Below are 13,381 nucleotides of genomic sequence, written 5' to 3'. Positions count from 1 at the left end.
GTGCTCATATTTTAAAGCATTGAAAAATGGTCTTCCTTGCTTATATTACCCACACCTTCTTTGTTGGCATTAAGATGCAAATTTTGTTTTAAACAGTTGAGTAAATCAAAGATGGGACTGTTATTTACCTGCTTTTTGAAAATGTAAAAATAAAACTCTAGGTTTAATTAGTAGTATGCTATTTAGTAATGAAGTAAAGCTAGAGGCTTCGAACAAATCTTGTGTAATTTCCTCTTGAATGAGAGAGAAAATTTAAAGTAAGCAAACAAATAAGTTGTTTGTCACCACTCATTCAGTCATTTAACAAGTATTTCCAGAGTGCTTATTCTGTGCCAGGAAATGTTGTAGGTGGCCTCAACAACTTAGAGTCTAGCTTGAGACACAAATAAGTAGGTAATTATTATAGAATGGTATGATCTTTGGAGGACTGGGTATTGGCTGGCTCATGGGAGTACAAGATAGGGACCCAGTGATGAAATCAGGAAAGGTTTCTTATGGTGATATGATGACGTCTATGCTGATTAAGGTCAGTATAGATTAAACTTTGTGCTTTTAAATTTGCATAGCACTGTATTAGAGAGTTCATGTTCAGAATAATCAAAAAGGCTGAGTGTGGTGGCTCATGGCTGTAATCCCAGCACTTTGGGAGGCTGAGGTGGGCAGATCCCTTGAGCTAGGAGTTCGAGACCAGGCTGGCCAACATGGTGAAACCCCGTCTCTACTAAAAATACAAAAATTAGCCAGGAGTGATGGTGCGCACCTGTAATCCCAGCTACTTGGGAGGCTGAGGCAGGAGGATCACTTGAACCCAGGAGGTGGAGGTTGAAGTAAGCCGAGGTGGTGTCACTGCACTCCAGCCTCCAGCCTGGGCAACAGAGTGAGACTCCATCTCAAAAAAAAAAAATGATCAAAGAAAGGTGAATTTTCATCTACTCTATTTCTGCTGAGGAAAATGGACTATTTTCAAATATTTTTAATAAAGGTCAAAATGAGGGATCATATTCCATTAGTGAACCATCCAACTCTGTTTTGATTGGGTTTAATGAAGATTTTGCTCTGTTGGAAAAGAAACATAGCTAATTAACATGTAAGTTATGTTATTTTCATATGAAATAATTCACAAATTAAAGACAGTAATTTATTTAGACTTAATTTTACAGCACTATTTAAAGCTGTTTGGATTATAGTGTGTATTATAAACTTGGGTGGTGGAACAACCAATATTTATTGAGCTAAGTTGCTTAAATGTCAGACACTGTTTAAATCTCACAATAATCCTGTATTAGCCTCATTGTAGATGAGAAAACTGGGCCACAGAAAGATTTAATAACTTTCCCCAGATCATATAGTAGTTGTAGTAGGACCAGGACTTAAATCCAGGCAGATGAATCTATAGCCTTCCCTGCATACTATTGGCACTACCCACTGTTTTATCAATTTACAAATGTAATACATAATCAGAAAACTCACACATATTACACAAGTATCTAACATGGAAAGTGAAATCCTATTTTTGTCTACTAGAAAGAGTCACAGGAAAGGTTTTGATTTATTTTGGGGGTGGGAGAAAACTAACATTTAACACATTTAAAAATAATGATAGGATTATGTTATCATTAGAGTCAATAGACAAATCTCTGAAAACAAAAGGTTTTATTTGGGAGGAAGTAATTGCACTTTGGAGCATTCATGCAGACCAATTGTTCGGTATGTCCACAGAAAAAAAGAGAAGGTTAGCGGTCTTATAAAAAAGGAGAAATATTACATATAGCTCTTCAAGAAAGTCCATTGGCACTAGATTTGGGGAGCTGTCAAGCTCTGATTGGTGAGTGCTGGCAATGGGTAACACTGGTCTTAGAGTTGCACCAGGTTTTTTCAGTAGCCCTTAGATAAAACTGGTTTTCGGTTACAGCAGGCAGTTTCAGCAGCCAGGCCTACAGAGAATTACATTTTGGGAGAAATGTTTTGTGCCCTGAGTGCTTTTCCCCTAGGCCTGTTGACTCTGGTTTAGTTGGATATGACAAGAATGACTCAATTTGTGTAATTAATTTTTACATTATGCAAATTGTTTACAATTTGATTTTTTACTTATATGATTATACTATAAATTTATAGTTGGCCCTTGAACAATGCAGGTCTGAACTGCACAGGTCAACTTATGCAGATTTTTTTGAATTGTCATTTATTACCATAAAATAATACAAATCTATTATCAAAGGTTAAAATTTATCAAAACTTAGCACACAGAGACCATACACGGTACCATGCAGTTGAGAGAAATGTAAACAAAGGTAAAGATGCAGTATTAAATCATAACTGCATAAAATTAACTGTGGTACATATTGTAGTACTATTAGGTTGTGCAAAAGTAATTGCAATTTTTGCCATTATTTTCTATATATTCAATATAATGCAATAATTTCATAGCCACTTCCTGTTGCCGTTACTGTGAACTCAAGTGTTGCAAGGCCATGTGATACTAACCATCCCCACATGAGCAGTTTGTCTCTCCAGCAAGTACATTGTTTTTCTCAGTAAAAAGTTATCGCTTGAGGTGCCTCCATATTTTTTCATCATCTTTAATGCAATACAGTAAACCCATAAGAAGTGCCACTAGTGATCCTGGAAGTGCTCCCAAGAATTCCTTGATACATATTGTAAATTGAGGTCTGCAACTGCAATTACCTGCCGTTTCAGACAGATGATTCATCTTATAAATAGACAGTGTTAATACATACCACATATAAAATATGTTAATCAGCTGTTTTTATTAGTAAGGCTTATACTCAGTGGTAGGCTATTAGTAGTTAAGTTTCGGGAGACTCAAAAGTTATACCCGGATTTTAGACCACATGGGGGCTGGCACCCCTAGACCCCATGTTGTTCAAAGATCAACTGTATTTAGGTGTTCTCCACATGATGCACACTTGGTTCATTTCAGTTTTCACTATATAAGAAAAGTTTTGTTTTTTTTTTTTGTAAAGTGAAAGCAAGTTTATTAAGAAAGTAAACGAATAAGGCCAGGCGCGGTGGCTGACGCCTGTAATCCCAGCACTTTGGGAGGTAGAGGTGGGTGGATCATGAGGTCAGGAGTTGGAGACCAGCCTGGCCAACGTGGTAAAACCCTGTCTCTACTAAAAATACAAAAATTAGCTGGGCACGGTGGTAGGCGCCTGTAATCCCAGCTACTCGGGAGGCTGAGGCAGGAGAATCTCTTGAACCCAGGAGGTGGAGGTTGCAGTGAGCTGAGATCGCGCCACTGCACTCCAGCCTGGGTGACAGAGCAAGACTCTGTCTCAAAAAAAAAAAAGAAAAGAATAAATAATTGTTACTCCATAGGTGGAGCAACCCCAAAGTCTCCTGGTTGACCACTTTTATGGCCATTTCCTGATTCATATGCTAAACAAGGTGTAGATTATTCCCTTTCTGGGAAAGGGGTGGGCAATTCCCATAACTGAGGGTTTCTCCCCTTTGTAGATTATGTAGGGTAACTTCTGGTTGTTGCCAGGGTATTTGTAAACTGTGATGGAACTGATGGGATTATCTTTTATCATGCTAATGCATTATAATTAGTATATAATGAGCAGTGAGGACAACCAGAAGTCACTTTTGTCACCATCTTAGATTTGGTGGGTTTTGGCCAGCTTCTCTACTGCATGCTGTTTTATCAGCAAGGTCTTTGTGACCTGTCTTGTGCTGACCTCCCATCTCATCCTGTGACGTAGGATGCCTAACCTGGAAATGCAGTCCTGTAGGTCTTGACCTCATTTTACCCAGCCCCTTCTCAAGATGGAGTCCTCTGGTTGAAACACCTCTGACATATTTTCCTCCTCCCTTTTATAAGGGAACCCTTAATCCTAAGGGTTGTAGAGGGACAAATAGACATCTTCTATAACTTCTTCGGGCTGAATAGGGATGATGATATTCCTGTCTAACTATTGGGGTCTCTTATATTCGGGGTAGAGAGGAGATCAGTCAGAAAGTGTCAGTATGATGAGGGCCATTCATAACTCTCAATTCCAAAAAACGGTGGTATCTGGAAGATTAGTAAGTGTTCGAGTTAATAAAACATTCAGTAAGCTTATCTCATATTCCTACACAGAGAACAACAGTAGTATATTCCACAACAGTAAAGCAAAATAAGTAAAATTATCCCAAGTAAACTAAGTAAGAAGGCTTTCCATGAACTGGGCAACTGTTGGAATCCAAGCTGATTCCAGTATGAGCCCAGAATTAGAATACTGATCCAGATTTTCACATTACCATCCCTCTTGTTTCTTCTGAGCAGCAGCCAGAGATCACTGGTTGGTTCACAGGAATAAGCAGGGTTAGTCTAAATTGCAGAAAAAAAGCTCAAAAACACTTGATGAGAAAAACACTCAAAAACACCTAATAACAGGTGTACCATAGTTTTTGAAACATAATTTTTTTTCTCTCTCCAGTCTCCCATTTTTACTAAAGGCAAATCATGATAAGACTGATTTGCTTTTTTATACTTGGCCTGATTATCTGTATAAAGTACAGCAAGAATAATTATTTTTCATATGAGCTTTTTAAAATTGGCTTTGATGGAACTCTGTTTCATAAGGAAACTCAGATAAGACTTTTTAAAATATGAATTGGATAAATTCCTTTCCTCTTGAGGTCCCAAGATAACTTGGGGCTCCCAGGCCTGTCAGAAAGTGACATTCTTTACTTACTACAGGTAAGGAACCCTGTACAGGTACTGCATAAACAAGGTATGAGGCAAGTTTTCCCAAGGGCCTGTATTGGCTTTATAAGTCAAGTTTGATTCCTTAAAGGAAAGCATACTATTCCAGCCAAAGCCTTGGTAAAATAACCAGTTTCTCCAGTTGTGTCCTGTTGCAAAAGAAAACATTCGTATTGCACTTATGCAAATAACTATATTGCTGTAAGTTAAGAATATTCACAAATAGGTTCCAAATTCTGGAGAAGTCACAAACAGATATGCTCCAAATTTTATTCACAGCGATATACTTTACTCAGTTGTTAAACAGCTCAAAGAAAAGCTCAAAACAGCTCAAAAGAAGTTTTCTTGACTCTGAAAAATAAAACAAAGGATCAGCAACATTTTAAACAAAAAGTAAAAAAAAAATTACTTCAGTCTTCTATTAGTTCAGTCCATGTAGTTAACACTTGCGCTGTTTGATATCCACGAACACTCCAGCTCTTCATGAGAGTCCTGAAAATTTCTTTCCTCTATTTTAATGTCACAATTGCCAAAGTTATCAGAAACCTGCATTGAAAAGCACCTGTCAAAGTCCTGTAGCTGATTAAAAATCACCTTTTGATTAAAACAAGACAACAATTGTCTGTGGATGACAAAAAGCCTTAGGGCAGCCTCTGTTAAAGCCATAATTGACTGGGGATTTTGGTTACTTCTGTGGCTGATAACAATTTTATATAACAATTATAATGTACATTAAGTCATATCAGAGTGATAGTTGTTTCCCATAATTTTGGAACACATGCCAGTAACATTTATACAAATATAGCCCAAAGAAAGCCAAACATCATTTTATATTTGACTATGCTTCCTGTATGATTTTTATACCAAAAAAGCCAAGTTTCACCTTTGCACTAGTGTCCTATTAATGTTAACTCCAATTCTTAATAAAACTGTATAGACAAACCTAATTTTAATCAGTATAAAATTTAATCAGTATAAACTCTAATTTTAATCAGTATAACCATAAGGTAAGATTCTCATAAACCATTTACATACAACTCTTTACAATTTTTGTTAAAGAGTAGATTATTGCCCTCAGGAAATCCTGTTGTGATTTTTTTCCAGTGTTCAATTTATGGAAAAACTGAATAATACCCCTTTAACTTTAGCCAATATGTTCACACAGATTTTTTTTTTCAAGATTAATTTTTTACAAATGTTGTACAACTTGCTCAAACCTTCAGCGTTATCCTATTTAACTTAAAACAATCCTATCCCTTTTTAATCTAGGTCAAAAATCCACATTCCCATGCTTTCTTATAATCTTTTACCAAAAACACATTTCACTTTCCTTACATACCTGTAATGTAAAACTGTTTCTTCAGTAGTCTTCAATTACATGTTACAATGTTAACTCTTAGCAACTTTTACTTATGGTGGAAAACCTTGGTAAGTAAGGAATTCTAATTATGTACTAGGTATGGAGCCTAGGACACAGAACAGAAGTGCAGATAAGGTCTGACTCTTTGTAGCATAGCTAGGGGGCATGGCTAACACCACATGTCCCCAGGCCTTACCTAGAATCTGCTCCAAAGTTAAACAGTTTTCAAAAGTGAAAGAAGCAGTTTATGACCTTAAAGCATTTAGCAAACCTAATATCTAACCTGCCTAATTTAAACCACATGTCTTTATTTTGAAGATATTTTAATTTTACCAATAATCTTTAAAACTGTATTTCCCAGAAATTACTTTAGTCACATGAACTAAAAGGCATTCCACTTTTTACTTTTCTGACAAAATATTTTAAGTGTTCATTATTTTTAAACCAGTTATCAAAGCTCTTTTCTATTTCATGCACAATACATATAAATACACAGAAGAAGAGATCCAATAGTTATAAGATTTTTCATTTGCCAGTTTTATTTATTTATTTATTTATTTTGAGACAGAGTCTTGCTCTGTTGCCCATGCTGGAGTACAATGGCATGATCTTAGCTCACCGCAACCTCTGCTTCCTGGGTTCAAGTGATTCTCTTGCCTCAGCCTCCCAAGTAGCTGGGATTACAAGCATGGGCCACCACGCCTGGCTAATTTTTGTGTTTTTAGTAGAGGCAGGGTTTCGCCATGTTGGCCAGGCTGGTCTTGAACTACTGACCCCAAGTGATCTGCCTGCCTCAGCCTCCCAAAATGCTGAGATTACAGGTGTGAGCCACCACCCCTGGCTCATTTGCCAGTTTCTTAATTGGATTACTGGCTTTAGGGTAGAGCCCTTAGAGGAACAGGGCCGGGAAAGCATGCAGTTTCTACAGCCTAATAAGCAGGCACAGTTGGAATGCAAAACAGATCCCCCAAAATTAAGTGTCCCATTTGTATACTGGATCCTGGATTCCCAAAAGAGAAACACTATGGAACAAGGCAGTCCAATGATTTTACCATGCATTTCATTGCAAAGTAACCCAAAGCCAATCAGTCTATTCTGTGATTAGCCCATCACTCATGGGAGTTGTATCTCTCAATGGGGGTTGAGGGGAAGGTGGGGACATCCCCATACCTTCTAAGTGGCCAAGAGCATGCTTCTGATCCAAATGTACAAAGATCTGAGTATCCCCCTCATGCCATTAGTTATCGCCAAAAGTATATTTCCTACCTAGTTATATACCAAGGCTCTGTGAAGTAATTTATGATACCTCCAAAGTGGAAAACATCAGATAATGCAATGCAAAACAGAACAGAACAGAGCCTTAGATTTTGAGAGGGATCTATGCACTTTTAATTCTTGGGGTTCCATGAGGAAAATAGAGGTTTTCACTAAAAAGGGATCTGTGGTGCCCCCTCTGTTTTCTGATGGAGTCCCAGGCTGTTAGAGCTTGAATATCTACTTTCAGTTAAGCTGACTTTTAACCATAGCACTTTTTAAAACGTCCTTTTAAATCCCCTATTACCCAACTTTAGCCATGCCAAAGTGCCAATATTTCTGGCTTTTGAATGTTACCAAAGGAAACCTTCCAGGTGCTCAGAGAAAGAAAAATTCAAGACAGTTCATGGAGGGGAAGAGAATCAATAAATGGTAAAGGTCACACAGATATCAACCAGAAAGTACTCATTGCCTTTGCCAGATTGAACCCGGGCTGCCAGCCATTGTAAAATGGCAAAGCCTTAGCTGCTGAGCTCCAGCACTAGGCAATTTCCATTGTTCTTTCCAGAAGGAGCCCAGAGCAGCCAATTTTGAGCTTGCAAAGGCTCAAGATAATTTTTAGAGCTAATTAAAACATGAATCCCCAAATTCCTGTCCTCTGGATGGTAGAGACAAAGAGAAAGTACTGCCATATGGTTACAAGGTCAAGCTCCTAAGGATATTTTTCAACATGTGGTCTCTGGGCAAGATGAAAGAGTGGACAGTTGATCTGAGTAACAGAAAAGATAAGAAAGGGAGAGCAGAGAATGGGAGAAAAGCATTGCTTGTGGCAGGGTGGGGAAGGTGAGGAGCTCAGGGAGGCCTGAGAAAGACCCCTCCATTGCAGTGACACTGAATCAAGTTCAGGCAGCACTTGTCTGTAGTGAAGGGACCTTTTTCAGCAGTTCCATCAGCTCAAGTTTCCCCTTTTGGGGAGGATAAAAGCTCCCCATGTCCCATGATTCTGTACATGCCTAATCCTGTCACCCACAGCCGTCAGCAAGAGTGCAAGGCCGAGTAATCCAAAGAGAATAGCAGTTAATATCCTGTAGTGCCAAACCAGTTCTTAGCCAAGAGGGACTTTACTGAGGGGGATCTCTAACCCTCTAAATCTTAAGAAGGAGTCTAATTTTCCTAAGTTGAGCCACAAACCAAAGTTCAGTCAAGCATCCTTTCCTTTTATTAAGAGGGGCGTTTAAACCCACCCTGTCTTAGGAGAGACTCTAACTCCCGTAAGTTAGGCCTCTAACCCAATCCTCTTCATCACCTGGGTACCCCACCACTTAATGAAAGTTGACTAATTGGTGCTGCAGTCTAATTTTGGGGGCTGGAGGTCTCCTCAGTATTGTCCCTGTGGGGTTTGCCAGGAAGTTATTACTGGAAAGAGGTCCTGATCCAGACCCCAAAAGAGGTCTGGATCTTGTGCAAAAAAGAATTCAAGGTGAATCCATAGAGTAAAATGAAAGCAAGTTTATGAAGAAAGTAAAGGAATAAAGAATGGCTACTCCATAGGCAGAGCAGCGAAAAATGTCACATTGCATACCTATGCTAGTATTTCTGTAGACTGTATTTCCAGAAATTGAATTGCTACTCAAGGTGTTTTAACATTTCAACTTTTAATAATAATGTATTATTTTATGCTCCCACCAGTGGTAAAAGAAAGTGCTTGTTAACTTACTTCCTTACTAGTGTAGGGATATTATCAATCTTTTTAATCTTTGCTAATCAAATAACCCTCAAACCTCCCCCTTCCTCAAATATATATAATTAGGTTGTAATTTGAATATTTTTCAGTAGTAGTTTATTGGCAGTTTGTTTTGTCTTTTTTGTGAAATGTGTTTTTATGTCTTTACCTGTTTTCTTCTATATATCATTCTTTCTTTGATTTGTAAGACCTTTTTCTTTTGACCATCCGTTAAATTGATCCCCATGTAACAAAGAATAAGGTATTTAAATTTCTGTCACTTTCAGATCAACCGAGAAGGATCACCTCTTTTGCTATCAGAGGTTAAGATTTCTTTTCAGTAATGTAGAATTTAATTTAATACCTCTGTTGTCATTTGTTATTTGTATTGCACCTAATCATTCAGAGTTATACTTTCTTGGAAAAATTTTATACTGTGTTTAAGAGGGTTTTTGTTTTGTTTTGTTTTTAGAAAATATTATCTCATTTGTAAGCTTAGCTAATTTTATATTCTTTTCTTATTATGCTTTGTTATTTCCCTTTTTGGATCAGGATAATGCTGACTACAGATTATTTCAGAAAACACTCAAATTGTGTCGTTTTTTTGCCAACTCCCTTTTGCACTACGCTAAGGTAAGGCTTTATTATACGTTACTTTGTTTAATTGTAGTCCTCTCAGAAAACGAATTATTATCCCCATTCCACAGAATAGAAAGCTCAAGCTCAGATAGCATATAACTTGATCAAGTCACATATCTAGAAACCGGTAAGGCTGGGATTTAAGTACAGGTGTGATTTCTTTATCATTTATGGTTAGACAATGTCTTAGAAAGTAAAAAAAAAAAAAATAGTTTTTATTGTATTATAAGATATAGGAAAAAGCTGATGGTCATTTGAAAATTTTTAAAGATTCCCCTGATAGAATTGATTTTTTCAAAAAGACAAGCAGCATAGTTAGGGAAAACTTTGCCTCCCTACACACCAAGTAAATATCAGATGGGTAACTACCCATCAAGTGCCATTGGTGCATTTCCCACAATGTGTCTTTGCCACTGGAATACAAACCCTGCAAGCTGCAGGGAGCCCAGTGTAAGAAGCAGCCAACTACTCTTAAATGGCAGCTGCCCAGAAAGACCAATTTGGATGGCAGTGTATCAGTAGCCAGGGTACCAGCCATGGCATTCTGGCTGTAATAAATCGTCATTGGAAACCCTTATCTTTCGTCAAAAACAGAAGAAGACAAGGTCAAAAACAAATTGAACAAGGACAATGTTTTTTTAAAAACCAGTAATATCTTTTACTAATAATGTTTTGTTCACTGGCTGCTGTAAGCATTCTCTGCTCATCTTTGCAAATGATCTGCCTTGATAACTTTTCTATTTATTTATTTTTTTGAGACAGAGTCTCGCTCTGTTGCCCAGGCTGGAGTGCAGTGGCGTGATCTCGGCTCACTGCAACCTCTGCCTCCCAGGTTCAAGCGATTCTCCTGCCTCAGCCTCCTGAGGAGCTGAGACTACAGGCACCTGCCACCACACCTGGCTAATTTTTGTATTTTTAGTAGAGATGGGGTTTCACCATGTTGGTCAGGCTGGTCTTGAACTCCTGACCTCAGGTGATCTGCCTGCCTTGCCCTCCCAAAATGCTGGTATCACAGGTGTGAGCCACCACGCCTGGTCGACAACTTTTCTATTTTACAGTTATCGCTACTGTTCTGATGACTCTCAAATATGCAGGCCTCTTTAAAATTATGACACAGTTTTTAAAGTTTGAACATTGTGGTTAAATAGAACAATGAGTTTTTTAGCCTCATCCTCCTTTCATTCTCATGTTAAGAATTTTTTTTTAGTGCTGGGCGCGGTGGCTCATGCCTATAATCCCAGCACTTTGGGAGGCCAAGGCAGGTGGATGACCTGAGGTCAGGAGTTCAAGACCAGCCTGGACAACATGGTGAAACCCCTCCTTTACTAACAATACCAAATTAGCCAGGCATGATGGTACATGCCTGTAATCCCAGCTGCCTGGGAGGCTGAGGCACGAGAATTGCTTGAACCTAGGAGGCAGAGGTTGCATGAGCCGAGATCACACCATTGTACTACAGCCTGGGCAACAAGAGTGAAACTCTGTCTCAAAAGAAAAGAAAAGAAAGAAAAACAAATAATTTTTTTAAAAGGGGGCACATTCAGGATTTTATTTTATTTTACATACCTTTGTGAGATTGTATGTACTAAAGAGACACATTTTTATGCAAAGAATGAATAGAGTTGTTTTATTTTAGGAATTTCTTCCTTTCCTCTCTGATTCTTGCTGTACTTTGCACCAGCTGTATCTTCAGATACACAGGTAAGAAGAATGCCATATCATTATTAAGATATAACAATGCCATCTGTGCCATGCAGTGCTTAAGTACCTACCATTTTACGATAAAACAGAGTTTTTCTTAAGGTTTTAGTAATTTTTATCTGCTAGCTTGAAGTAATTGGAGATAGAGGCTTTTGAAAGATATATTCCACATGAGTTATGCTTATCTTTGTATTTTATTAGTACCTTATACAGGAGCGATAAATAATTAGTAGGTGATAAAATCCAATGGCAAATATATATATACACAAATATACGTATACCTTATATATACCTTTATTTTTATATTGGCATTTTTTAATCTTTATTTTTATTTTGTTTTTATGAAGTTTAAGTCACTTAGCCTCCATTTAAATTTAAATTTTGATACCTTTCTGTAATTCACTTTACAAGACGGTCTTTTTTCTGAAACCATCTCAGAAAAAAATTGAATTACAGAAAGGTATCAAAATTTAGATGGGGGCTAAGTGACTTCTAAAATTGATGGTTTCCTCCAAAGAGCCCTAAATTTGACACAAAGTGAGTTCATTTATCCAGCAGTCCTGTTGCAGCTTCATAATTCATTTGGTGTCCCAGACAACTTTTTCACACCTTTCCTTCCTCAAACTTCCTGTATCTCCCAACACCTTCCCAATTCCTCATTGTCAATGACCTCACTTCCTGTGTCACTGAGGAAAAATGGAAGCAATTAAAAGAGAGCTGCTGTATGTTTGCTCTAACACATCTACTATTCTATGTGTATCTAGACCCATATATTCATTCCCTCACTCCCATGAGTGAACTGTGCCCCTAAGACTAGCCTCTCCATTGTGCATTGGATTTCATCCTCTCTCACAGGCTCAGTGACCTTGCACCAGCAATTATTCCCTTTCCCTCTTGCATCATCAGCCTTTCCTCCACACTGGGTCACTCTCATGATTATACACATATGCTGTTTTTTTTCCCATCTTAACAATACAAAACAAAATCTCTTGACTCTACATCCTCCTACAAATACCCTCTCATTTCTCTGCCTTTCTTTACAGCAAAATTTCTAGAAAGAGTTGTCTTATACCCCTGTCTCGTCTCTTTCTTGAATCTAGTCCAATCAGGCTTTCTGTACCAACACTTCATCAAAATAGTTCTTGTTAAGGTCATCAGTGACCACCACATTGCTGCATCCAGTAGTCAATTATAGTCCTTCTGTAACCTGTCAGTAGCACTTGATCCTCTTTTTTGAACACTTTGTTCTGTTGGTTTCTGGGACATGTCTCACTGTTGGTTCTCTTCTAGTCTTACTAGCTGCTCCTTCTCAGCCTCCTTAGCAGGTTTCTCTTCTAAGTTAAGTGTGTCCCAGCACTTACTCCTCAGGCCTGTTATCTATTTTCATTTAGTCTCAAGACTTTAAATTTATGTCTCCTTTAATGTCTAACTACCAGTCAGGACATCTATACTAAATTGTCCCAAACTGAACTCTTGATTTCCATCCATATCATCCTCATACCCAACAAAATCTCCTTTTGTAACTTCTTTATTTCAGTTTAAGTGGCAATGTTATTCTTCAAATTGATCAGGCCAAAAAACCTTGCCCCTTTAACATGTTCTGTCAATGTTACCTTCAGGGTACACACACACACACGTACACGCAATTCTCATCTCCTGAACTGCTACCATCTGATCTGACCCCCTATTATTTTCTTGCCTGGATTTTGCAAAAAAACTTTCTATCTTTGCCTCGCGCTAGTTTGTTCTCCACACAGTAGCCAAAGTAAATGATAAAAAACATAAATCAGATGATGTGCCTTCTCTGCTCAACCCCTCAGATGACTTTCATCAATAGAACTTCTTGTCTTTCTTTCCTTGTTTTATTTTTTTCTCTATAGCACTGAATTAACCTCTGCTATATTATTTACTTGTACACTTGTCTGTTAACTGTCCCCTTTCATTAGAATTTGTAAACTTTAAAGACAATGACTTGTATATTCTCTGTATTACT

General features: G+C 37.9%; 1 protein-coding gene across 5 annotated transcripts in view; it reads left to right on the top strand.

Moving 5' to 3' along the window:
- FIRRM (FIGNL1 interacting regulator of recombination and mitosis) overlaps nt 1–13,381 on the top strand; it is a 57,420-nt gene that overhangs the window by 16,317 nt on the left and 27,722 nt on the right. For all 5 annotated transcript variants that reach the window (XR_004249276.2, XM_032161026.2, XM_032161027.2 and 2 more), the window contains 2 exons: nt 9,601–9,681; nt 11,324–11,388. Coding sequence is in view for 4 of the 5 variants with exons in the window: in XM_032161026.2 (XP_032016917.1) it covers nt 9,601–9,681; nt 11,324–11,388 (146 nt within the window). In the remaining variant the exon portion in view is untranslated. The remainder of the gene's footprint in view (nt 1–9,600; nt 9,682–11,323; nt 11,389–13,381) is intronic.

The sequence above is a fragment of the Hylobates moloch genome, unplaced genomic scaffold, assembly GCF_009828535.3.
Source record: "Hylobates moloch isolate HMO894 unplaced genomic scaffold, HMol_V3 SCAFFOLD_8, whole genome shotgun sequence".
Taxonomy (NCBI): Eukaryota; Metazoa; Chordata; class Mammalia; order Primates; family Hylobatidae; genus Hylobates; species Hylobates moloch.
This window is presented reverse-complemented; position numbering and strand designations above follow the sequence as displayed.